Genomic DNA, 26,792 nt, shown 5'->3' with positions numbered 1-26,792 from the left:
TTCATACAATATCCTAATGCGCTCAGCAGTCCGACAGCTAATTTAGGATTTCTGCCATGGATTAGTCCCCAGCCAATCCAAGTTCACCTTTCCAGTAAACCACACTCTTAATCAGATCACTAATGTCATAGTTTGAGATGAATTCCTTCCCTATATGGAGGAACTTATTTGGGTTCCAGACCTTAAATGGCCAGATTACAGTGATCCTTTGTTACACAGGCTTGGATTTGAAAGGTTTGATTAATCTGATGCACTGGCTAGCCGGAGAAGAAAACCTCCAGACACTTCGGCTTAGGAACTAACCAGCGTGGTGAGCTCTAATTAGTTCTGACATGTCTGGTTGTCAGACAGACATCAGAAGGTAAGCGTGCTGGGTATTTTCTTTAAAAATGATTAAATTAACAGGACAAAAAAAATTCCTTCCAGTAGCACCTTAAAGACCAACTAAGTCAGTCTTGGTATTACTCCCCACCTTCTCACTATATAGAAGGGTCTGGAAACTTCTGTTTCAGTGTATCTGAAGAAGTGTGCATGCACACGAAAGCTCATACCAAGAACTGACTTAGTTGGTCTTTAAGGTGCTACTGGAAGGAATTTTTTTTTGTTTTGACTATGGCAGACCAACACGGCTACCTATCTGTAACTAAATTAACAGGGTTTGATGATCTACCCAGTGCTACACTGATTTTTAAAATCAATAATGTATATATCAAGTCTAATCCTTAATCGCAGTTGGAGAGGGAAGACCCTACTTCAAATCTCACTTTGGTCTGAATGTTATGGTAGATGACCCTAGACACACAGTTTCAGATTCAGCCCTTCACCCACCGTATAGTAATAAATGCCACTCAGTCCTACTGGGCTATTATGAGCATGATATGATGCGAAGTGCTTTGACCACCTCCCCCAAAGCAGTATACAAGTGCATCGCCATCTTTATACATTTGGAGAACCAGGATTAATCCAAGGTATTTTGCTACCTGTAACAAAGGTGTTCTCCACCTACCCACCCCCATATTCCCACGTAGAGAAGATGACCAGACTGGCAATATAGTATTAGTAAAACTCTGGCATCAGGACAGTGTTCCCCACCACACCTGACAGCTGCAGACTACTTTAGAGGGTTCAGGGCAGGTTGTGTGGCATGCACAACTCCATGCTCCAACAGAGTGGAATGACTAGGGAGCCCAAAAGGAACAGCTGGGGTACTGCTGCTGCCATCCGAACCATACACAGCACCTGCTGCTTGAGGCAACTGCTTCACTGCACCTAATGAGACAGTCTTCTGAATCAGGCCAAATCTCCAATTATCTTAGATTCAAGTTTTGCATCATATCTAATCCCACCCAATGTCATATTAATCCTTGTTACATGTGAACAGTAGCACGCATGTACAATTTGCAATGCAATCTATGTACGGAGACACTGCTGTGTGCACTCAGGAGCCAAAACAAAAAGATGAGTTACACTTCCTAAGCAATGCTATTAGGGACTGGCAGGAGGCTGATGAGTGTTCACTGGGCGAAGGGAACAGGAGTCTGACTCGGGAGAGGGGGGCAGTGGATACCTGTACCAGCCGATTCAGAGCTGGAGGAAGAGGAAGAAGACGCAGGCCAGGCAAGTGAGGGGCCGGATGTTTCCCCACTCTCCCCTATGACACTGTCTCCCAGAACCAAGCGAATTTTGTAGTGAGAAGAGCAAAATCAGCTTCCATGCAGGTGTAGTCTCCAGCCGTTGAGGGACGGTATGTAAAATGATGGAGGGGAAGTAGTCCCCAGTTGCTGCAGCTGCTCCACACAGGGTGGACCTGGGAATAGCTGCCTAGTCACGTAGGCCTCCAGAGCTGCAGAAGCGACTGTGTTGCCTTTGACAATGAGGAGTTAACTCTCTGCCATGTGCATTCTTTTGGGTTGGAAAGCGCTACTGACACTTACCACCACAACCCCGTTTTCCTGCCATATAGAGATAATGTTGCATTGGCGAATATGTGCACCATGTGTGAAGGGGCTCTGAGAGAGAGGCTTATACTTTTCCAAAATGCAAAATACACACGCCTGCCCCTGACGCAATGGCCCTTCAGTTAATCAGCTTCTTTGATCCTGAGGGAACATGAAGTGTTTTCTCCACAGTTATGCAGTAATTGGTTTAGCAATAATTACAGGTCCCAAACAGGATGCAGAAGGTATGCTTGTCAATGAAGCGTGTGCTGCTGCTGCTGTTAGTAGCAAGAAACCTATTGTAGTGTGTCAGGGGTTCAGAAGGAGAGACACAGGAGGGGGAGCAAATGGAGAGTGAGGAGGAGGAGTACGAGGGGGGCGCAGGCAGTGACAGTGGCCAGAGTTATTCCACAAGCCTCTCTAGCGAATCGGAGGACTCACAGAAGGGAGCGCCGGTGGCCAGAGCGAGGGGGGTTCCAGGGGGGAAGCCCCAGGAGGAAGGGGCCAGCGGGGAGTCCCTGAGCAGCAGTTGGAAATCAGGACCAGCTTCTCCACCAGAGCGCAGTGGGGAGGGGGAGTCCCAGGAGTCGGGACCAGTGTCCTCACCACCAGAGGGAGGAGAGGAGTCAGGTTTGGCAACGCCCACATCAGGAAGCGGGGAAACGGTCAGAAGGAAAGTCACCGGCTGGGCGCGCGCGCCAAGTTCAAATGTACAGGAGCGCGGCACAGCGGGGAGCCCGGGAAGGGAGCCAGGTCCTAAAGCCCGCCGGAGGGAGGGGCAAGACTCAGGAGGCTCAGCGTCAGAGGAGTCCAGGAAGGAGGAAACCCCAGAGGGCAGAAGGACCCAGCGAAGGAAAGAACAGCGTAAGAGGTGGAGCCGGGCTAGAATCTTAAACTGGTGTGGGTGGAGCAGTGAGTCAGAGGGGACTTAGCCGGTCTAGCGTCAAGACGTGGGTCTGCGCGCCCAGAGCTTGGAAATGGAAACTAAACTTTAATAAAGACTTTTGTATATAACATCCACTGGGCGTTGGTCCTCTGTGAGCTGGGACCTAGCGGCAGTCCTGACATAGTGTATTCATTAGATCTCCAAATGGTGATTGCAGGTGTTTTTGTGATGATGGCCAACAACTTAGATGGCTTTAAAAGGGAACTGGGCAATTTCAGGCAGGAAAAGGGTGCTGTGACGTAAGGGCCAGGTAAAGCAGAGTTTGGTGGTGCGGTGCAGGCGGAATTCAACCAGAGTGATGCTGAGCTGGAGCTTCGCTCTGATTGGCTGTGGGTACAGCCAGCCAAAAGGGGTGTGGAGACAGTACTTTTGAGAGGGCAAAAGAAAAGGAGTTTTGGTTCTTGGCATTCAGCTGGATAACCGTATAATCTCTGAGCTGTGTAAAACTTGCTCTGAGGGAATATTTACAGCCAGAGAAAGCAGTCTTTGAGCTGGAGGGTTTGACTGAAAGAAAGTGGTTATTGTGTTTTAAGGGTAAACAGACAGACACACGAGAACTGGGAAGTTGAATTTTGGGAGAGGAGAAGTGGAGTTTTAGGGGGATGCTGTACTTAAACCCCAATTCAGTAGGAATGGGATATATATTCTAGTGAGAGAAGAATAACCCCAAACCAGTTAGAAGGTGTGATATAATGAGTCTACTAGGGGAGCCTTAGGTGTGAGATTTCTAAAGGTGGGGAATCTGAAAGGCAATAGCACAGAAAGTACCAGCCTGTTTCAGAACTCACAAGTTATTGAAACCTAAGCCAGAACATCTCTGTGTTAAGTGTAAGTGGCTGAAGTAAATCTAAGCTGTACATTTACCATCTTACCATCCAACTGTGCAGCTGTGACAACTACTGGATTATATAGAGAGTTTAATGATTATTTGAAGGTTTCCAACTCCCAAAATATTACTGTTTACCATTCTTGAAATAAATCCCTTTTTCTGTTTAACTTCCATAAGTTTCATTTTAAAAATTATATAGCCAGAAGTACAGTGGGCATGCTACAGATGCCAATGGCTACTACATCATGATGGCTATATGCTGCCTCCAGGATCTGAATAGGAGTCGCTGGTGAACAACACTGATAGGAGGTTATTACCTTTTTGACCTGTTTCCTAGGGGCATTTGTTGTGTAAAAAAGGATACTGGATTAGACTGGCCTTTGGTCTGGTCTGGCAGGGCTCTCCTGATGTTCTTATATTCATGTTGAGATCCAGTTGTAAAAAAACATCCAAATGAGTGAACATCCAAATGAGTGAAGAATGTGCTTTTGGCACCTTTGTTTGATGCCTCAAGTGTAGCCTGCCATCTGGACAAAAGGGTGATGCTGCAGCAGGAGAAGCTACATCTACTCCTGTTCTCCCTTTCACATCCTTGTTAAAGACACAGGATCTCTGTCCTGTAGGCAATCTAACAATCCTATGCTATCTTCAGGTGCCCTCCAGGTATCATCTTGCAGCCAACCTACACAGCCAACATAGCCAACCCAGTGGGGTGGGAACTGGAGTACCAGGCCCTCCGAGCCTCCCTGCTTGCCCCCCACCTCCCTACAGGTTGTCAGGTCTAATGGTTCATGATGATTTGTGCTCAACATGCTATCAGGGTGGTCACATACAATTTCACTTCCAATAGCTCTTGCACCTGCAAATGTTTTGGGATGGTCACACTTCTTCATTTGCAGTCAGTGCATATCTGGTAACTCCTTGCTGAAATCCAGTAACTCTTCATAACACAAATGTTCTGCTTTTTTCTGCTCACCTGCGCTGTGGCCCTTGCGAAGAGCATTAATGTGCTAGCCTTAGGGAAGCACTGCAGAACAACCAATAAAGCAGAATAAATCCACCACTATTGTTGTGTCAAGAAGATGCTGCAGAATACACACGCAATAAAACACTAGTCTGGAGGGGACTGCATTCTCCATAGTTGCCTTCTTCTACCCCCTATATAGCATCAGCAGCACAGGGGCTGATCTAAATCACCCATATTCTCATTAGACAATGACTGTTGATTGGTTAAGGGCTCTTTTGTGCATGTATATACATCACCTGATGCCTCACATACTCAGCAATACTGTATATCATCACTTGATGTCTAAATGTGCACACAGCACCATCAGACTGTATTGTGTATGAAATAATGAAAGCCTTTCCCCATGGACCTCTGAGCAGCACACAAGGTTCTGTTCTTCCTCCATCTTGTTCTCACAATAATTCTACATGGTTGGTTAGGCTGAGAGAGAAAAAGAGAGGGATTGGCTCCAGTTCATCCAGTGTGTTTCATGGTTGAGTGGGGATTTGAACCTGAGTCCTCCTGATCCAAGCCTGACAATCTAACCATGACCTCACATGAATAAAGAGCATGCAAGTAAATCATCCTTAACACACTGTCTGAGACCGTTTCAGTACGAGGAAGGAGTCTGGAAAAACATTTCATGGAAAGGAGATCTTGCAGAAAGAAATAACCGAGGCAAGAATGAGCTCTCATGGGTGGGGAAATAAACTGCATGTGAGTAAGAAAAGTTATTTTAGTTCATTGTATCAGCAACGGATAACACACCTTATTGCTCCTGAAGTCCTATTAAACATTTCATACATCCAAATTGGCCCATGCCAATTTTTGAGCAGTACCATTCCCTATGTTAAGCATTTTAACCTTTTATTGGCTTGGAAAGCAGCTTGCCTTTAAAGTCACAGAAGCGTTATGTATTTGAACAATACTGTTATAAGAGTGCGCAAAAAGAGAAGATTTTGACCCTGTCAACCACCATGACAGTAGAGTTGGGCTTCTACACCAACAGAAAATCAATGTAGGGATATTTCTTTCCACCAAAGATAATTCAATTTGTCTACTGCAGGGTCATACAATGAACTGAGTCACTATTTACTGTGGTACCTCTGGTTGCGAAGGGGATTCATTCCGGAGCCCGTTCGCAACCTGAAAAGCCTGCAACCTGAAACGCCGTATCTGCATAGGTAAGCAGCGTGATTTGGTGCTTGTGCACATGTGTGAAGTGCGATTTAGCGCTTCTGTGCATGCGTGAGCGGCGAAACCCGGAAGTAACTCTTTCCGGTGCTTCTGGGTCGCCACGGGACGCAGCCTGAAAAAACGTAACATGAAGCAAACGTAACATGAGGTATGACTGTATATACATTGTCAGAGGGCTGGCGTCCCAATGTTTCAAAACTAGACTCCAGTATTCCTCAGAAAATAACCTGTAACTTCCTTGTGTGGATGTCATTGCTATGAGAACCATTTGCATTTTTAATTCTCTTTCTAAACTAGTCTTCAGCAGAAAAGCTAAACAACAGCGAGACTCTTAGGGTGGGGCTTGAACCTCTTAGTAAATATCTGTTCTGGGTGACACAATTCAGCTTGCTTAGGAGTAGTAGAAATGATTTGCATTAAGTAAAAACGCCTTTTCAATGTTTATATAGTGCTGTGAGTTGTTCTGCATGCTCACTTGAGCCAACTGACCAAGATTTCCACTATTTTTGCAATTACCAGGGGGGAAAAGCAAGTACAAAGAACCATATATTTCTTATACTCCATATTAAGATCACCCTCACTCTTCACAGAGCACATGGAATGTTTGTTGGAACCCAATGTCACACATTTCTTAATAGCTGTGTAGAACTCAACTTAGTCATTTGTATTATCAAATTAAAGAACAAGTTCTGTGATCTGGGTTTCCTTTTTGTTTGAATTTCAGAAGATGTGTGAAAAAGCAGCCATTGTAATATAGAAGTTACAGTGACTGCCAAAACTGCAGATATCTGGGGTCACAGATAAAAAAATGATTCCAGGTCCTTCTTGTATAGTCAAATTGCCTGCTTCAAACCCTTTCCTCACAGCATTGTGGCAGCCTAAGGAAAACTGGGGGTAAGGGATATTGTATGGTACCCGGAACTCACTGGAGAAAGAACAGAATTAATGTGACACATGATGCTGATGATGTGCAACAGTACATCTGAAATGAGTAAGAGTTTATTTGATTTGATATTTACGCAGCACAGCCCTCTACATTATTTTATAGCGGCCCAGAATGCCCAGGGGCAACCATTTAGTTGAAAGTGCTCCCCTCTTAAAATCTTACACATGAACAGTTAATAAATAAGGGGAAAGGCAAGCTTCCAGAGACAAGCAGCCCATTTCTTCCTTTTTCCTTTTGATTTTTTTCATGTTTATGTAAACAAGCACAAAGCAAAGCAAAAATGCAAGCAGAGCAAACACAAACAACCAAATATTTTAGGCATTTAAATGAGAACACTTGTCAAAAGAGTACGTTAACTCCAAGAGCATTCATCCCCTACTGTTTCCCATCTCTGCAGAGATACCAAAGAAAAGCATGCCTCTCTCTCAGGTAAACATGTTGAAGGAAAATGGGGTCCGTGAGAGAACTGCACTCAATGCCTGCCTAAATTCAGCCTCCGAGGGCCTGTTCAGACAACTGCGCTGTACTGTCAGCCTGTGCTGATTTGCAGCAGCGTTGGAACCCTGCGCTCTGTTTAATAAGTATGAAGTACGATGTAAAAAATGAGCGGGGGTGGGGAAGGGAAACCATGAAGCAGAATTCTCAAAATGCCACCATGTAGAATCAGGGTATTTTAATTTAAATCTATGTATCTGTCTTCTTGCTAGCATTCATGCACTCACAAAACTGACAATCCAGAATCAGCCTAGCCTTGTGTCGCACTGGAAAATTGATTAAGATAGGATATTTAATGAAAGCTTTTAATTAGGATGAACTCTAAAGTGCCTTCATCATGCCTAGCCAGTTGCTTTGTGGCACGGTGAACAAGGGGATGGAGGAACAAAGACCATGTGTGTGCGTGTGACCTCCTTACATGATAGATATAGATATACGCACACACAGAGAGTAGATAAGTGGTGGGTGTGTACTGTACGTGCAAAGCTAGGTAACTCACTGGTTACATGCATCTATTTTTAGATTCTGTCACAGTAAAGGATCATTAAACGTGACTTTAGCTATTCTACATCCATCTTGCTTAGCAAGAAGTCCCCAACCCTGTCCAAAGCATTCATTCTTTTCCTGTTTTGCTGGATTCTGGTGATTATACAGAGAACAGAGTGCCTTCAAAGCAATGAAACCCCTTCAGTCATACTCAGGTCTCTCTAGGGTTCAGTTTTTCTTTTTCCTGCTATGCTAGGTTTTTTATTTTTTTAAACTAAAACCTTACGGAAAGTAAACAAAGCAACTATATCCATTGTATTTTGAAGAAATGTTGTTCCACTGCTGTCTTGTAGATTCTAGAAAGGCAAAGAACTTGCGGTAACAGCTCAAGGCATTTTGCTACTTGAAACAGAGTCCAAATAGCATCCCCACCCACCACAAACGGTATCATTTAAATAGTATTGCTGCATCATTCAGACACCAAGTCCTACTTTCACGACACTACCCTGCCACCCACCTACGGCAGCTTGCTTCACCTTACTGCATAGCAGGAGACCCTCGTGATCTCTCATTCAGCCTCTTAATGGAGTTTATAGAACTGCAATTGTCCTTCAGTGCTCTCCCATGATGCCATCTGAATTCCTGTGCTCTAAGGCTATCAATAAGGCTATCAGTGGCTATTAACCACGATGGCTATGATCTGCCTCCATGGTCAGGGGCAGAAATTCTTCTGAATACCAGTTGCTGGAAACCACAGGCGGGAAGAGTGTCTTTGCACTCAGGCTTCCCACAGGGATCTTGGTGGTCACAGTGGGAACAAGATGCTAGACTAGATGGGCCACTGGCCTGATCTAACAGACTCTTCTTATAGTCTTATGCTCCCTATACCTGGGAAGCCATTACAATTAGATGATGCCAACTGCAGAGCGACAGATGAACTATGCACAAGTTTAGTCTGTGAAGAGGTTAGATTGCTTCAACCATTAGTACGTGGAAAATATAACAGAGGTGGATAATCCCTGCCTTAAAACATAGGAGTCAGTAATTTTGTGAGGCTAAGGGGGCCGGGAACCACAGCCAGAATCTAAACACATGTACCTTGATAAGGTATTTACCGTATTTTTCGCTCTATAAGACGCACCAGACCACAAGACGCACCTAGTTTTTGGAGGAGGAAAACAAGAAAAAAAATATTCTGAATCTCAGAAGCCAGAACAGCAAGAGGGATCGCTATGCAGTGAAAGCAGCAATCCCTCTTGCTGTTCTGGCTTCTGTGATAGCTGCGCAGCCTGCATTCGCTCCATAAGACGCGCACACATTTCCCCTTACTTTTTAGGAGGGAAAAAGTGAGTCTTATAGAGCAAAAAATACGGTAATTGTATTACTCCTTGGTGAACGATTGGGTAGAACGCTTCTTGCACACTTTGGATTTCCACAAATAAAAGAGCTAGCAACACATTCAGAGAGTGGAAGGTGGCACTGCCTGCCCCTCTCAACCACAGCCCTGCTGAGAATGCTCATTTCAACTAATTCACATACCTATAATACAAAGTAGGCACACAGCACCTTTCAAGACAGGTGCCACCCCACTCAAGGTTCTTTCTAAACATCGGGCCCAGCATCAGCACATGGGATCCTTGTGTGGCGGCCCACTGCCCTGGTGCCTGCTTATCTGGCCACCCTCCACCAGGACCACTGACCAGGACCTCCAGCACTTGTGCAAGTTGACTGGTGGCCACCCCACCATACTGTCTCTCCCACACAATGCCCTTGCATGGAGCCCTCCAGGTGTTGTTGGACTTACAACGCCTATCATTCCTGACGGCTGGCTATGTTGGGTAAGGCTGATGGGAGTTGTAGTCCAACAATATCTGGAGAGCACCACACTGGCTATCCCTGCCATCTAGTTCAATGTGGGAACTGCTGCAGTATGAGGTAATCTCCCCCTAGCAAAATTTAGGGGAGCAGCCATATGAAAGGAGCCCTACTGATTTTGGCAGGCTCTACTTCACTGGGACGCAATGTAGGGACGCAAATGAGGACAATGTAGGAACGCAGGTGGCGCTGTGGGTTAAAGCCTCAGCGCCTAGGACTTGCCGATCAAAAGGTCGGCGGTTCGAATCCCTGCGGCGGAGTGCGCTCCCGCTGCTCGTTCCCAGCGCCTGCCAACCTAGCAGTTCGAAAGCACCTCCGGGTGCAAGTAGATAAATAGGGAACGCTTACCAGCGGGAAGGTAAACGGCGTTTCCGTGTGCGGCTCTGGCTCGCCAGAGCAGCGATGTCACGCTGGCCACGTGACCCGGAAGTGTCTCCAGACAGCGCTGGCCCCTGGCCTCTTAAGTGAGATGGGCGCACAACCCCAGAGTCTGTCAAGACTGGCCCGTACGGGCAGGGGTACCTTTACCTTTACCTTTTACTTCACTGGAGGTTTTCAAGCAGAGGTTGGATGGCTACCTGTTAAGGATGCTTTAGTTGAGATTCCTGCATTGCAGGGGGTTGGACTAGATGACCCTTGGAGCCCCTTCCCACGCTACAGTTCTATGAGTCAATGATTACAGTTTAATGGGGGGGGGTTAAGCTTGGGGCTGGCCTTGCTCAACATAGGTGGTTCCAGACCTCCCTGAAAGAGATTATTTTGCCATGCAATCAAACGTAATTCAAAATTAAAGGAGCACAAACCACCGGGAACTCCTCTGTTACCAGTCGTGGTGCCTTTTCTTTCTTTCTAAGGTGTCACAATTTGAACACAAATTACAAATAGCCTCAGGGCAGTGTACTGAAGCTGATCAGAATAAACCTCAGCAAAAATAAACCCTTTGCCTGTTAGGAGCCATTGGGAGAATCATCCATATTAAAGCTGAACTGCTGATTTGTCACCCGTCCTTTACCAATATCCTCTCTGCCAGAGTGACCTTTTCAAGGTTTCTGTCATGCTATGTGATATTCTCCCAATATTACCAATGTATACAGAAGAGCTGCCCATCAAAACCAGTCAACTGGTTTATCAAAGCATTATCTAGAGAGGGACAGAAACAGGCTGAGCAACATTATCAAAAACAACCTTTAAAGTAAGCCTCCAATGGGTGGTTGCTACATGAGTAGAATACAAATGCAGTTCCCTTTGCATGTCATTTGAGTTAGGAGAATTTGCCAAGAAATTCCCTCTAGTCAAATTTATTTCAGGTCCAATAAACAGATGCCAGTGCAACACACACCAGCCATTCACAACATCATTATGAAGGTATGAGATACTTTATACTGAGTTGAAGAAATAATCTAATGAGCTCACAGAATCACAGAACTGTAGAGTTGGGAGGGACCATAAGGATCATTTAGTTCATTGCAGGAATCTTTCACCCAAAGTGGGGCTCAAATCCACAACCCTGAGATTAAGAATCTCATGCTCAGCTCAGTTTTGTCAGTTCTGACTGGCAGAAAATTTCAAACCCACTTCCCAGGGTCTCAGGGAAATGAGGTACCAGGGATTGAATCTGAAGCCTAAAGCCCATCACAAAGGTGTGTCCTATGGGTTACAGCCTGGGGTTTGTCTGAAAGAGCTAAATCATAAGGCCAGATTTGAGAGACATGTTAAGCCAAACCTCAGCTTCGCTTAGTGCAAAGCAGCAACTATCTCCTCTTTAGAAGCCTACACTTTTGCTCATTTGTGTTTCGGTTAGCACTATGTGCAAATGAGGACAATGTGTTCTACTACAAATGTACACAGAGGGCCAGACCAGGACACTGTGCTGCCTGAGGCAGAATAACAAATGGTGCCCCTCTTCCAAAGTCAAAAATATATAGCATCCAACAATGGCCAAGTTATTTGGCACCTAAGACAGAAAACTCCACAAGTGCCTTGCCCTGAGAAACACAGTTTTGACTGAGACTAGAACTTTATGTCCTCTTCTCAGAGACACTTACGGTAGCTCTTGGTATTGACAAATTTATCCTGGACTTCCAATTTGACAATGGAACTTGTGTCTTCTTTCAACAATGTAAACTGATGGCATTTACTAAGTTAGGTGTGTGTGTGTGTGTGTGTGTGTGTGTGTGTGTGTGTGTGTGTGTAATGAGGGAGACAGCTTCACCTTACCACTAAGGGCGCTCCATAATGAGGGATCCACCACTGAGAACGTCCTGTTGTGTGTTAGCATGAACATAACAGCAATATTTGTTTGTGTAAGTATTATTACTATTACTTTGTGATGTTCTGTGTGAGTTTGCAGTTGAGGATGAGAGACATGGAATGGAAATTATTTACCCATGTATGCCAGGCATATGATTAATGGTATTGTTTGAAATGTTGTGTGTGTATGAGTGTGTGTGTGCAATTGACCAAATACAGGCACATGAGCGCACACACAATCTACTTAAATGTTCTTCAATAATTGCTGGCACAGTTCAATAATAATTATGGATATTTTCAGTGAATATACTTTGCTATTTGGGGGGGGGGGATACATTTTGGCTAAAGCAACCTCAATCAGTTTATGGTTAATTCTTCATATTTTCATTTCCCGCCCCTCCCATCATTTGAACTATGCTGCCATGTTACTATGGTAACAACTATTGCCAAGATTTCCCGTAAATGAAAGGCAGGGAAGTGAGAGGGAGGAGAGGCAAAGTAGCCATAAAACTGACGCAGTTCATATGAATACTTGCCCTCGAGGAAGTATTATCTCTAAGGCCTGACATACAAACTGCTTCATAAGAGAAAGGCGGATTCATGGCAGGCATGCTAAAATATCTGTATGCTAGACTCTGAACAATTGGATTAAATATTTGATTGCAAAAATATTTGAGGGCATTTCACAATGAATAAGTTGTGACAGATGTAATAATTTTTCCTGCTTTATTTGTATCACATGATTTAATTCCTCCATTAAAAACAAAACAAAACCTCCATATAAAAATCTTGATGAAAGCCTTCTAGTCTGCTCTGTGGAGGGAATGGTTTTGCATGATTAGGTATGCAACCATGTGAGCTTCCACCTGCCATTTGAAATGGTACAGCCCACACATAGACTGGCCACCTTAGTGAGGACTGAGCTATAGAGCCAAGGGGAAAGCAGCAATCATATGAACTCTAACTTAGACAGAACAGCTTGTAAGGTTAGGTTTTCCAATCTTACAGTTATGGAAAGACGCCCCAAGCTGTCTGATAGAATTAAGAAATTGATTATTGAGAAACTGATTGCAATCAAGTTTAACAGAAGTACCGAAGTAATTGCTTGAAAAACATTCTCATTATATGATTGGCTGGCCAACTATTTTAGCAAAAAAACCAAAAAAACAACAACTTGTTTGTGATGGAAGCCATAATGGAAATGGATCTTTGAAAACGTGGGCTTGACCTTTATGAACAAAAGGTAAAAAAAAACAATCTCCTTGTTTTCCCAGATGGAAGGAAAAAGCTAACATCTGTAGCTTCCAGCACAAAGAGCTGAGCTGTTTTCTACCCACTAATTGCTGCAATTGGTTTGAAGTGCAAGAGGGGACAAGGAAGGAGGAAGGAGATTATATGTAGCCCATCTGCAGCCAACATCTGCCAAGGGAGAATAAGACTGTAGTAAAAAGAGTTTTGGATTGATACAGCTAAATACAGAGAGGTGGGGCTGCTTGATTCAAGGTGGCTAATTAAATGTGACTATTTTAAGCAGCAGCTCTCAGTACATTTACCTGAAGTCTGTTCCCGCGGAATCAGTGAGGTCCAATCGAGAATCTACAGCAGTTTTTAGAGTTATGATTGGAGTGTTCAAATTCACGAACAAGAGAAATGTTCAAGCTGTGCAAAAATATATTGCTTTCCAGAGAAATATTAATAATACATCTGTTGCTGCTGAGATCTTTTATACTTTCGAGAGTGGGGATAGAGTTGTAATATGTTTACAAGGATAGCTGATAAAAATCACCTGAGGTGTTTTGGTTTTGTTTTAATCATGCTATAACTTTTAATGTCTAAAGTTCTTTGAGAAGTCCAAACGCTCTGATAATCATTCAGTTATTTCAGCATATTATCTATGCACCACTCCTCCCCACAGTGGCACAAGAGGTCTACAGCCATGTTTTTCAAAATGTGTTTAGGAAAACCTATTTACTGGATCATATTGTATTTAGAGAGCTGATATTCCGCTTTCCAAGAGATTTACAAATGGAGATTAAAATGAAATTATTGCAACACAGAACCATTTTGCAAAAAAAAAAAAAAAAGACAAATGAAAGATAACAGCATAAAACAACTGAACCTACTGACAATTCAGAATCACTCTGAATTCTCATCTGCAAAAAATAATTTCTCTCTGGAACATGAGTTTCTTGGTTTCAAATACTGTAGCTCAAATAACCTTTGCTCAACCAGCTTGCAGATTTGAGGGTCCCTGTCCTCTCTTTCTTTGACTTTTTATGAATTCTTTTGCAAACCATATTGTAAGGCATGAAAGGGTCTCATCTCCATTCTTACTAAGATCCTCTTGGATCTTAAATTTGAAACTAGTTGCTCTGCACTTAAAGCCTGGGAGACAGATTGCAATATTACAATCACTGATACTTAGTGGTAACATCTATGGTATTGTTCCCATTCGCAAGCGACATAAAGGTATGCTGAAACTGATTTATCACTGGCAATTAACACCAGTAAAGCTCAGCTATATTCATAACCCACTATCCCTATTTTGCTGGAGAGGCTGAGGACCTCAGGGGTCATATTTGCCTGTGGTGGGCATGTGAAAGAGTAGAGAGCTTTAGGGCTTAATTTTTTTATATCATTGGATAGGTTATCAGCCAAACACTTATTCCTGACTTAGCTCTCCTCTCCATTGAGAAAACAACTGCATTCAGGAAAGAATTGTATAAGGAACAGATCTCATGTATGTTAATGGCAGCAAGATTATTATATGGTAGGAAGTGGAGGACACAAATGGTGCCAACAACAAATGAATGGATTGACTAATGCTGGGCTTTTGCTTTAGTGACCAAAATGACCCATTTCATAAAGACAAAAGAGACAAGGTAGTTCTGAGGGGGGGAATAAAAGGTAAAGGTACCCCTGCCCATACGGGCCAGTCTTGACAGACTCTAGGGTTGTGCACTCATCTCACTCTAGAGGTCGGGAGCCAGCGCTGTCCGCAGACACTTCCGGGTCACGTGGCCAGCGTGACGAAGCTGCTCTGGCGAACCGGCACCAGAGCAGCACACGGAAACGCCGTTTACCTTCCCGCTATAAAGCGGTACCTATTTATCTACTTGCGCTTAAGGGTGCTTTCGAACTGCTAGGTGGGCAGGAGCTGGGACCGAATGACGGGAGCTCACCCCACCGCGAGGATTCGAACCGCCGACCATGCGATCAGCAAGTCCTAGGCGCTGAGGTTTTACCCACAGCGCCACCCGCGTCCCAAGGGGGGGGGGAAGCCATTTATTGATCATTGCAAGCTAAAAATTGTTACTTGCACAACTAAGGGAAATTTTAGGTTACGCTAAATGGACTGTTTTGCTATTCTTCAACTTCCTCTTATTATTCAATCTCTTAATAATGGTTCATGAATTCTTGATGCCTTCAGCAATGGGGAACTCTTGAGTTTTATCACTGTGCAACTGCACTAACTACATAATATTGCCCTCTGCCCCTGCCCAGACAGAAAACGAATCAAAACTTGGAAGAGCGAGGAGAGCCTCACAAATTGGCTAATAGAGGAATGAAAAGTCCCAAGATTTAAAAGGGAGACATAACTTTTCTATAAATCATCTGAGTTGCATGCAATTTATTGGAGACTGGCAGCTTCTAATATTCTATGAACTCTTTCTGAAAGTACAAATAAGATATGACATGAAGACTTTTGGGAGTGTGCGAATTTCCAACTTCTCTCAAGCACTTCTGCAATGATTCATAGCTCCAAAGGACTCCGGCTATCATGCTGTTTAGTCTTATATTCTTCCAGGCTGAGAAATGCAGTTGAACACTTGTTAGCAGCATGGGAGACCTCCAGGCTGAAAGTGGCAGTGAGATTCAAGTCTATTGAGCTATCTATTAAGAACTGTCACAGCAGATTGCTACAAAGTTTTGCCTGTAATTGCAGTGCATGCTTAAGGCCAGATGTTTTCAGAACTGTATGGAGAAACTTCCAGCTAGGTACCATGGAAAAGTTAGAACTTTAGAGGAATACCAAATTGTGCACATCAATGCAACCTGTGCAGATATACTTATTCCGTGTGGATTGACTGAATCACCATACTAATTGAGGTTTTTGGTGGGAAGGAGTGGTGAATATGAGCTGAAGGGGGTGAAGAAATGCAGGATGGCTACATTTTGCAGTGACAACATATATGGGCACTGTAGGACGACAGAAGCTTGCCACAATCTCTGATTAGTTATGCATTGAAATCTGCCTCCTATTATGCTTCCTGATAATGGAGAGGCTTATAAGAGCACTTTCACTGCCATCAAGCCATTTCATAGAAAGTAGCTCTCATTCCTCTGCGTACATCACATTTTGTCTACAGAAAAGAGGCACTTCCTATGAACCGTTTCTTATACCCAATAAAAGCTTGGTGCTGGCTACCTGTGTGCTACTGGGCTTGATTAAAGGGGTTGGTAATGGTTTATAGGGGGACGTGGGTGGCGCTGTGGGTTAAACCACAGAGCCTAGGACTTGCCGATCAGAAGGTCAGCGGTTTGAATCTCCACAACGGGGTGAGCTTCCGTTGCTCGGTCCCTGCTCCTGCCAACCTAGCAGTTCAAAAGCACGTCGAAATGCAAGTAGATAAATAGGTACCGCTCTGGCGGGAAGGTAAATGGCGTTTCCGTGCGCTGCTCTGGTTTGCCAGAAGCGGCTTAGTCATGCTGGCCACATGACCCGGAAGCTGTAGGCCGGCTCCCTCAGCCAATAAAGTGAGATGAGCGCCGGCCGCAACCCCAGAGTCGGTTCCGACTGGACCTAATGGTCAGGGGTCTCTTTACCTTTAATAGTTTATAAACCCCAAATGAGTCAGGGTCCAAATATCTGAAGGAGCACATACTCCAGTGCCAGCCAATTCAATTCTTAAGATTGGAGGGTAAGTGGGTGGGCTTTGCTTGTGGTCACTGCCAGGATTCATGGAGCTGGGAAGTTCAGAAAGGTCCATGTGGTGGGGCCTCAGCTTTGGAATTATCTCCCTCCCCCCAGGTGTGTCTGTCTTTCACACTGCTGCTTTTCAGACGTCAACTGAATATATTTTTATTTACCCAGGGTTTTACAGTTTGATACTGTGATAAGGAGGGGTTCAAGCCACAGCAGCAATGCATGACTTGATGTTGTAGTGATTTATTATTTAATTTTTTAGCTTGGATGTGCATTTATAGATATTTTATATATTTGGCTTTCGTGCTTGTTGTATATCATCCATTGCTCCTTTAGAGAAAGGGCAGTTCACAAGCACCCTAAATAAATACTCTAAATAAAAGCCAGGTGCCACAGATGTCAGTGGCTAATGGCATATTTACAGTGATGCTTAAATCCATTTCCCCCCATTTCCTACATACATTATTCAGTAACCACATAGGCTGGAATATACATTCATTTTTAAAATAGCTCTCCTTCACTTCTGATTCTGAGCTGACAGCATTCACACATGCAGTGGGAGAGAGGTTGAAAGACACTTTTAGTGCCATGTATGAAAATAGAATACTGCATATGTAAATCTGATGATGAACTTGTACTAATATGTCTGGCATAAGATGAACTCATTCTACTGCTTTGGTTCCCAGCATAAGGAATCTGCATTGGCAAACTGCAAGTGTATGGAGGATACGCATTAAAGAAAGCTACCCTTTCTCATTAATCTTGAAAGAGCATTCCTTTGGCTCTTTTTATAAATGTGTCAGAATGAGCATAAAAGTGAAGATGCCTTCTGTCAAGATACTATCATGCTGAGAACTGTGGGCAAATGCAGGGATTTGCCTGTCTGCTCACAAGACCAGCCAATGCCATCATGTAGGAGTCAATCAGCTTTTAATGCTAAACTTAATGACATGGTTTTAAAACATGGTATACAAATCTATACTCTCAGCCTCTTTTTAATAGCCTACGCCTGTGAATATTTTGGCTAGGTTGCAAAACTTCCCAAATGTATCTGTGGTTTTAGAGTGACATTGAATACAATTCACCACCATTAATTCTTTTTGCCACTGCTTGCTGCACCGTAAGTCAGGTTTGATGGTTTGGGGTACAATACAGAGTCAGGGAAGTCTCTGCTGTGCAGAGCAAAACAAATACAAATTGTAAAGGCCTGTCTATATGTATTTATGCAACCCTTCGCCTGCTCATTTTGCACACATATGGATATGATACCCTTAATGTTACACCCCATTCTGGATGAATATGATAGAATAACACCAGTTTAAAGTTGGAATCAGCACATCATCTTTGCCCTGTCTGCATCTGCTTTGGAATTGTTTTTAAAATGTTTTTGATGTATTGTCACTTTTTTTTTGCCACCCTGGGCAGCTTTGAAATATAAATTTAATAACCAAACCAACCAACAGCACACATGATACAGAGAAAGGCATCAGCCAGACTGAAGTTGTGTCAATATCGTGGTATTAGTGTACACGTGGGTCACACAGATCCATTCCTTTTGTGTCTGCATTTGTATACTTTTGTCTATACAAAAGCACTTTACATTTCTTTTGTCTCTGATACCTATACACTGACATTTCCCACGGGGTAGTGTTTGCTGGGAAGTTACCACATGGTTGTGTGTTGCCCCTTTCTTCTCAATCACTAGTTTCACACTCTCAGGTACCCTCCATTAACTTTTCCCTTATAGGGCATGCACACAAGTATTTCCTTGTTGACAGTTTGGGGGTGTCATGCAGGGTTGGGGAAATAGCTGCTGAGCAAAACAAAAAACATGTGAGGAGACATTTGGAAGCTACAATATGACCAGCATAGATTTCTCATGTTCCTCAATTTGGAAACAATGACCAGATAATACCCACACATTTGAACAAACAGAGTTCAACCATGTATTTATGGCTGTAAAATTAATGTGGGGAGGGGGATGACCTTTTACCAAGAAAGTGAAGAAATGGTACTCAAAATGGAAACATTTATGGGAAACGCAACATGCTTGATTCTTATATATGAATTGTCTCCTTCTCCAGAGGCAAAGAAATTTGAGACAATGTCCTTCAGAATCATCACAAGTGCTGTCTTCTTTGTCCCTGAAGAAGGTGATACACCAAAATGCACTGGGCATTTTGCATTTCCTGTAAATGTTTCCACTTTGAACATTCTTTCAAGGCTTTGTCTCCTTCTAGGGTCTTTCAGCCCTCTTGGTGCTGCCACCTCCTTTTTCTTCTCAAAAAATCTGTTATAAAAACTGCAGTGCGTTAAATGGGGATGAATGAATATTCCAGTTACAGTTTCCTTCAGTTTCTCCTTTCTCCCAACCTAAATTCAGTTCTCCACACCTTTTTCAGCTATTTGCATTATTTAAAAGTCCTCATGAAAAGTCATCAGCATTTTATTAATAATTTATCCAAATATACACATTTTTGTACGCAGTTTTATGCATTTCTGCAAGAAATTTATGCAAATATAATGCATTTTGGCATGCTGTTTTAAAAATGTATGGCGAGGGTTGCACTCTATCCCCTAATATATGCTAACACATTGTTTGGTTGAAGAACTGCATCACAAATTTGGGGAAAGTATAAATTTAGAAAGATGACTGTGACTGGTTCACATGTGCGTTCAAAATGTGTTGATAAAGTAGCTTCTCATTAAAATTCAAACAAAATAAAATTTATCCCCATCCCTAGTTACAAAGAGCAAGCTTTGAAGTCAGTCATACGTGCAATTATCCAAACTCCAAATATTATGCTCATTGGCTTTGAGGAATAGAAAACTGTTATGCATTACACATGCCTGCTTGAAATTCAAAGAATTGGTGTCTTAAGAAGTGTATACTTTTGACAAGAGGAGACATGCCCAGTTTCAGTGAAGTCTAACGGTTACATTCTGCCATCAATTATGTATGCGCAAATCGCACTGACTTTAGCAAGGCTTATGCATGTGTCACTAAGCGCAGGAATGCAGCCTTCTGCATTACTTAAAAACACTATTTGACATGATCAAAGAAATCTGAAAACGCAGCTGGATTTCTGCTATGGAACTGGTTCATGCATAGGAAGAATATGAAAGCAATGCTGATTGGGAGAAAAACATCAACAACCAACTTTTCCAGATAGGAAGAGGAACATCCTGCTGTTTTCTATGAGCGGACTGTCACCAAGTCATATAACTCATTCCTTATTGTTTCCTTCTAAGCTAGCTAGATCCAAAGGAGCTTTGGATGCGGAATGCAGCACTCCCAGAGGCAGATTCAAATATAAAGTAAAGCAGACAGAATAAATAGTGAAGATGTCACCACTCATGATGTTTTTTGCCTAGCGTTATATTTTCCTCTCAAACAGAAAGTGACATCCTTTGCTTTTTGAATATCAAAAACTCCAAAAATATATCAAACAGCAGCCTAAATGTGTTGCCGAATGGTCTACATTTATTACTGCTCTGATTGTGTATTCTAAATATAGAAAAACTAAGGAGCTTTCAGCTTGGCTTACCAGAAAAACTAAATTCAGTGAGCAGCTCATATTATGGAAATACATTATCCATATAACGGCTAATAATAATTGCTCCCTTCCTAGTGGCTTTTCTCTATAGATGAAAAGATATTGTTGCGCACCATCCCAATCTCTGAGTGATGCAAGATTTCAGGGGGTCCAGGTGCTTACCCATGGTTTGGGTTTCCTTTGAGAATGAGGCACAGCGGAGACTGTGGTGTCTTTATGATATATGGTTTATTTACACATACAGTGCTACCTCGGTTTAAGAACAGCCCTGTTTACGAACGATTCGGTTTAGGAACTCCACAAAACTGGAAGTAGTGTCCTGGTTTGCGAACTTTACCTCGGTCTAAGAACGGAAGCCGAACGGTGGAAGGGCACCGGCAGTGGGAGACCACATTAGGGAAAGCGTGCCTCGGTTTAAGAACGATTTCGGTTTAAGAACAGACTTCCAGAACGGATTAAGTTCGTAAACCAAGGTACCACTGTATATACAACCTGAGCCTATGGTGGAGTCGTTAACAGCAATAACACCCCAAAGGGTATTGTTTCTCCCATAGCCACAGCCTTGGATTCAAACAGATATCATATATTGTTCTGTCTCTCTGTTTTCTCCCAGATTACTGCTTTACATATAGGTCCCATGGCTGCAAAACTGTACTTCAAACGCTGGCTTTGTCTGTTGAGGCTCTTGCACTGAGTGCCTTAATCCCCCACATCACCAGGAACCTAGTTTGACTATTTCCAGGAAATAGAAGACTTGATTAGGTTTTAGCACTTGCTCCAGGGATTAGAAGGGTCTGGCATATAGCTTAACACCCCAAACTCATAACAATAAAGACCCACAGGGCAGTGGAGGGGGGGAAGCAATTTCACAGAGGTAATGCTTAATTGTTAAACTTCAAGAGAAGAAAGGTTTAAGCAGCCCCTTCCCCTGTGTGCAATCATGGCCTCCTTGGCTATATGTTGTTTTGTTTTTTAAAGCAAGTGAAACACTGGATTGGAGTGAGACACTGAACTGGATTGGTTATTAGTATGAAGGGGGAATCACATGATTACTGGTGCCATTGCTGGTGTTGGACATGGTGTGTGGGACTGCCTTCAGTCATTCACATATTACTATAGTCATCCACAGTGAAGAAGCCTGCATGCAATCAATGTGGACATCTAAGCGAGGCCACTCTTTCCTTCAGTAATCGTGTGATGCCTCCTTCATGCAACTAACATATGGATTCACAGATGAGAAAATGTTTTCACTGTTTTAAGAATATTTTAACTATAACTGTTTTAGATGCTTTCAACCATGTTTTCACTGTTTTTAGATTTTTTTATTGTTTTGATGAGGGTGTGTTTGCCATCCTGGGGTCCTTTGGTAGGAAAGGCAGGATATAAGTTCAATAAATAATAATAATGAAGAACTTCATTGAACTTAATTCTTATTTAAATTAATGGAATGTAAGTCATGACTAGCTTTCCCCATTGATTTCAATAGGAGCTAAGTCAGCTATCCTAGGCTGCAATCCTATATACTTTTTCTGAAAATAAGTCTAACAGAAACTTAGTGGGGCTTACTTCTGAGTAGACATGGATAGGCTTATGCTGTTAAGTCTGGATACAACCCACTATGCGAAGCTTTGCCCGCAAACACCTCACACTGCACAACTGTTTAGCCCTGCTTAACTCCAATGAACCTGGATGGGAGCTTAATTTCACAGTCACTTAAAGTCTCCCCCCCCCCAAAAAAAAAATTCACTATTATACATTCAGTTTCAGCCACCCATGGAGAAAGAAAACACAACAAACATCTATACTGAATTATTATGGTTCAAGCTGCAGGGCTTAATCACCATATTAGGGGTGTGTTGTTTTTTAAACTCTTCTTACAAAGCCAGCCGCTTAATGAAAGTAGCAAATGTAGCATAATATGTGTCTGGTGGCAAATGAAGGAAAGCTGTAGACACATGTTCACTTTAATTGACGCTTATCAACAAAAGCCCTTGTAGTGGTTTCAAGATGTTAATCAACGTACCTATTTTGAAATCTTGGTTTCCCTCTCCCCATTCTTCTTATTTATGCATAGAAGGTATATCTACCAGAGAAATGTTGAAAATGCAATGTACAGCTTCTATTCTGTGCATGCTTACTGAGGATTAAGAATAACAGCCTAACTCCCCATAAGAGTTCATAGATGCATTCTTTTTAATGATGATGATGATGATGATGATGATAATAATAATAATAATAATAATAATAATAATAATAATAATTTAAAATTAAGTTACCATTTGATAGCTACAACAGAGCCCTGCCACCCTAGCTACTGTTAGGCTTCAAACTAGAAATGTGCATGGCTGGGAGGGCACTGATGTTAGAATTCCTGCTCCATGATTGCAGTCATGGGATTTTTGTCTGTCACATGACGGTGTATGTTTTGACTCCACAGAGTGGGAAGTGACAAAGACAGGATGTTTGTGTTACTGTGTTCCGTGAAGTTGTCCTTTGTTCTTTCTCTTTGCTGTCTGATGCCAGAGAGAGAGGGAGTCATGTTGAAGTGCCCCGTGTGTGTTTATATGTAAATGAAGTAGATTAGTCAAAATGCTGAGTTGCTGAGGTCTGTTACGCAAGCTGCGAAGACTCTGCGGATCCCTAAGTGTGCCGGTGTCTGTTGGCATTAGTCGCTGTGATGTTCGGGCTGAAGAAAGCTTTTGAAGCTCCCGAACGAACGACCAGGAGGGAGAGGACATGCCAGTCGGGCATGTGTCTCTGCCAGGGTCCTACTTGAGTGTAGGACGGGCTCCTGACAACTGGATGCAGGGAAACCCTACCATTAGGCAAAGTGAGGCATCCGCTTCATGTGGCCGGTGCTGGGGAGCAACAGCTGCAACTCCTAACTGTTCCTCCTGAATGCCCCTCCCAACCATTCTTCTCTGTTGTGACATTGCCTTTTATGTGGTGAAAGATGCTCTCCTTTCAGTAACGTTGAATTAAGATTTGGTTGCCAGTTCAGCTGGCTACTGTACATGGAATGGTAGAGGGACGTGTCTCCTTCCCTTCTCCTGATCAAGAGAAAAGGGGTCAATTGTAGGGTGTCCCTTTGCAAGCAGGTTCTCTGCAGGGAAGCCACTTGCAAAGAGGCAACCTGAAGGTGTGATGGCTCCACAGCTGGTGCACACAGGCATCAATCCTGTGTGAGGTACCTGTTCAGGGATGGAATGCCAGGAAGGAGGGAGTACCAGGTGGTTGTGGGCTTCTACCTTCTCCCAGGAAGACACAGTCTGAGCCTCTACATGCAGTTTTTCCAAACACTGCCTGCTTTTCCTTCCTGCCTGATGCCCCACCCCCAGAGCCTTGGGTCCTTATGGGCCATGCATCCTGACCAACAGAGATCCATGAGTGTCTCTACCCAACTTGGCCAATGCCCAAATCCCTGTGAATAGGTCCAATTTTATGCTAGGGGCATGGACCTGGAGTGAACCTGGTGCAAAGCCAAATTGGATAGGGTTATAGGAAGACTCTATAGATGTCCTGTTGTGGCCCATTGTAATGCTCGCACGAACCCATGTGTATTCCTGCAGATGAGTGGGAGGGGAGGGAGGGAGGTGGTAAATTTATGAAAATCTTTTATGGAAGAATGCTGTGACACTATCCTGAAACTTGCTAGCACTCAGCAGAAAGATCAAGCCTACATTTCTCACTGAAATTTCTCCTCCACTCTGATAGCAGCATTTTCACTGGGACTCTGGCATTGTTTAACAATACGTGTTGATCCAATGGGCCTCGGCTTCCCTATAAATGTGGCCAAGATTACAGGCTAGGGTGATATCTTTATAGCTGTTATTTTATGTGAACTAGTAACCAGTTTTAGAAAACCCAGTAAACATTTTTACTACGAGAGAGAGAGAGCGCGCGCAAGAGAGAGAGATTCACAGAGCAACATTAAGCCAGCTTCCATGAGGATTAAAGTTCCAGAATAAAAACCTTCTAACCCTATTCATGTCTAATATGTTCTTACTCTTTATGAATGGTAACTGGAGTGTGTGAAAAGCAATTGGAACAAGCCCATTAAAGTAGAAAGTCTGCCTAGCAGGCATAAACAAACTAGTTTATTGGAAATTAAACAGACATATAGATCATCTCTTTGCTGTAAGGGACAAAGAACACTTTTACAATCGCTCCAAACAAATATACTGCACAGATTCTTCTCCCCACCCCCTGACTAGCTTTAGTGATAGAATGAAACAATTCTGCTCCATTGTACAGATAGTACAAAAAAATTAGCTTGTTCATTCACTCAACCTGCGCTGAAATTCACATTTTTGAAAAAGTTGTATTTTAATAACAAGTTGCGCCACTTTCACTGTTTATATGACAACACATCAGTACTTCTTTTTGTCACTGAAATCCCTGAGAGGATCTCTGTATTTTTTATCTCTTTTCTGTTCTTGAAAAGCTTATACACTAAAAGCCCAAAGCAAATCTTGCAATCAGGGACATTGACAGAAAGGGCTGACACATCTTTTATATTCTGCTTCCAATACTTTTTTAGAAACCTAGAAGCTTGTTCTCAAAAGCCATGCAAAAATCAATGAATGTTTCAGTCTGTGACTTACATCTGCATAATACACATCATGTGCAATATGCATCACCACATGATAACAACCTGCTTCTATCTTGTTGACAGTTTTGCAGGCTCACCCACCAAAAAGCAAAGAAAGCTGAAAGGGACTGCCAGAATTGAGGACCTGCTGGGTGATCCATTGTTTATCTCTGCTTTTTGATCTCCTACCAGTGCAACCCCTACCATGTCTACTCAGAGTGAGTCCTACTGAATTCATTGGGGCTTTCTCCCAGGTAAATGGCACTACAATTGCAGCACTATATTGCTATCCCTGCCCTAACCTGCCAACTGCATGCATGCGTGCATCAGCTGAAGTAGATTCTGGCTCATGAATGCAAAGACTAAGATTCATTAATGTTTGTTTTTTGTAGCCTGTGTATCTGAATTACACTTGGGAAAAGGCTGAATCTCAGTGGTAGAGCATCTGCTTTGGAAGTAGACTGTCCCAGTTTCAATTCCTGGCATCTCCAGGAATGTCTCCTATTTGAAGTCAAGGAAGAAGCCTCTGCTAGTCAGGTAATACTGAGCAAGGTGAACCAATAAAGCAGCTTGCTATGCTCAGATGAAGTGAATTACATCAGTAATAATAATATACTAATCACTTATGTGCAGATGAAGTAAATTTTAGGTGCATTATAGAAAGTACTGCATTCACCAGTGCTTGCATTAACATTAGCTGGGTATGTAATAATTTCATTAGCTCAAACTCTATTAAATTATCTTGTGGTGATGAATATAACAGTAAATAGAAAAACATCTTAATCTGTGCTGCTTTCATAAATGGGATGGGAATGACCCTCGTAAACTAACTTGAAATCCTCTTATCACCACTAGCTTGCCCTTAAAAGAAAACAATTTAACAGCTTAACCTCGAGCCCAAGAAAGGGGAAGAAAGGGATAAGGTGGGTTGTGTGAGATGAACAATGGAAGGAAAAATACAATAAATTTTGATGAACATTAAGAGGGGAGAGGAGGGGCAAGAGTAGCATCACTCATATCCAAAGTAAGTACGCCTAAAATAGAGAGAAAATGTCAAAGTATTCAGATGACTGTCTACTTACTAAGCAGTTGGCAATAGAGGACTTGTAAACTTCTCTTCATGGTATCATCTGCTCCAGGTTGTCCTGCAGTTTATTCATGATTCTGTCTAGGAGATGAAGAAGAAGAACAGTATATGAATAAGTTTGTTTCTTGTTTGCTTTTGTGTGTGTTTGTTTGTTTGTTTGTTTGTTTGTTTGTTTGTTAAGGAGCTATCCTGGTCTATGTGGTCTTTGGCCTTACAAGCAGCTAAAAAGAAACATAATCAGAAATTGTTGAAATAGGTTGCAGAGTCCCCGTGTCGTACTTGGTTGACCAAGTTGCCAGCCGTGAGTTTTTTAAAAATAAGGTATGTGAATTAAAATGAAGCAGAAAACTGAGTATTTCTGCTACTGGGTCTCTTTATTATACAGATTGGGAGCCATTCATCAAGGGTGTTTATTGTGAGATGGGTGCTCCTCATGCATGCACATTTTCTGGCAATGCTGGTATAAAAATGCCAGGCCACATCTGCAAGACCACCTATCCCCCACCCCAGCACGGTTTTCATAACCATCTGTCTGATGTTTCTTACAGAGAATTAGTATCACCACTCCTCCCACCCATCCGGTAATTGTGGTAGTTGGCATGCACCCAACCAATTCATAATGATCTCTGAGCAGTTCCAGGAGGCACCCAAGAAATATATAAC

General features: G+C 42.8%; 1 protein-coding gene across 3 annotated transcripts in view; it reads right to left on the bottom strand.

Moving 5' to 3' along the window:
* The window catches only part of TMEM108 (transmembrane protein 108), a 176,535-nt gene that overhangs the window by 64,162 nt on the left and 85,581 nt on the right, over window positions 1–26,792 (bottom strand). For 2 of the 3 annotated variants that reach the window (XM_083705981.1, XM_083705985.1), the window contains exon 3: window positions 26,125–26,210. In XM_083705981.1, coding sequence (XP_083562107.1) covers window positions 26,125–26,164 — 40 coding nt within the window. In that variant the 5' untranslated portion in view covers window positions 26,165–26,210. The remainder of the gene's footprint in view (window positions 1–26,124; window positions 26,211–26,792) is intronic. The other variant, XM_083705982.1, reaches the window with a different exon arrangement.

The sequence above is a fragment of the Podarcis gaigeae genome (genome assembly GCF_964106915.1).
Source record: "Podarcis gaigeae genome assembly, chromosome: 12".
NCBI lineage: Eukaryota > Metazoa > Chordata > Lepidosauria > Squamata > Lacertidae > Podarcis > Podarcis gaigeae.
The sequence above is the reverse complement of the archived record's forward strand: the minus strand, read 5'-3'. Positions and strand labels throughout refer to the sequence as shown.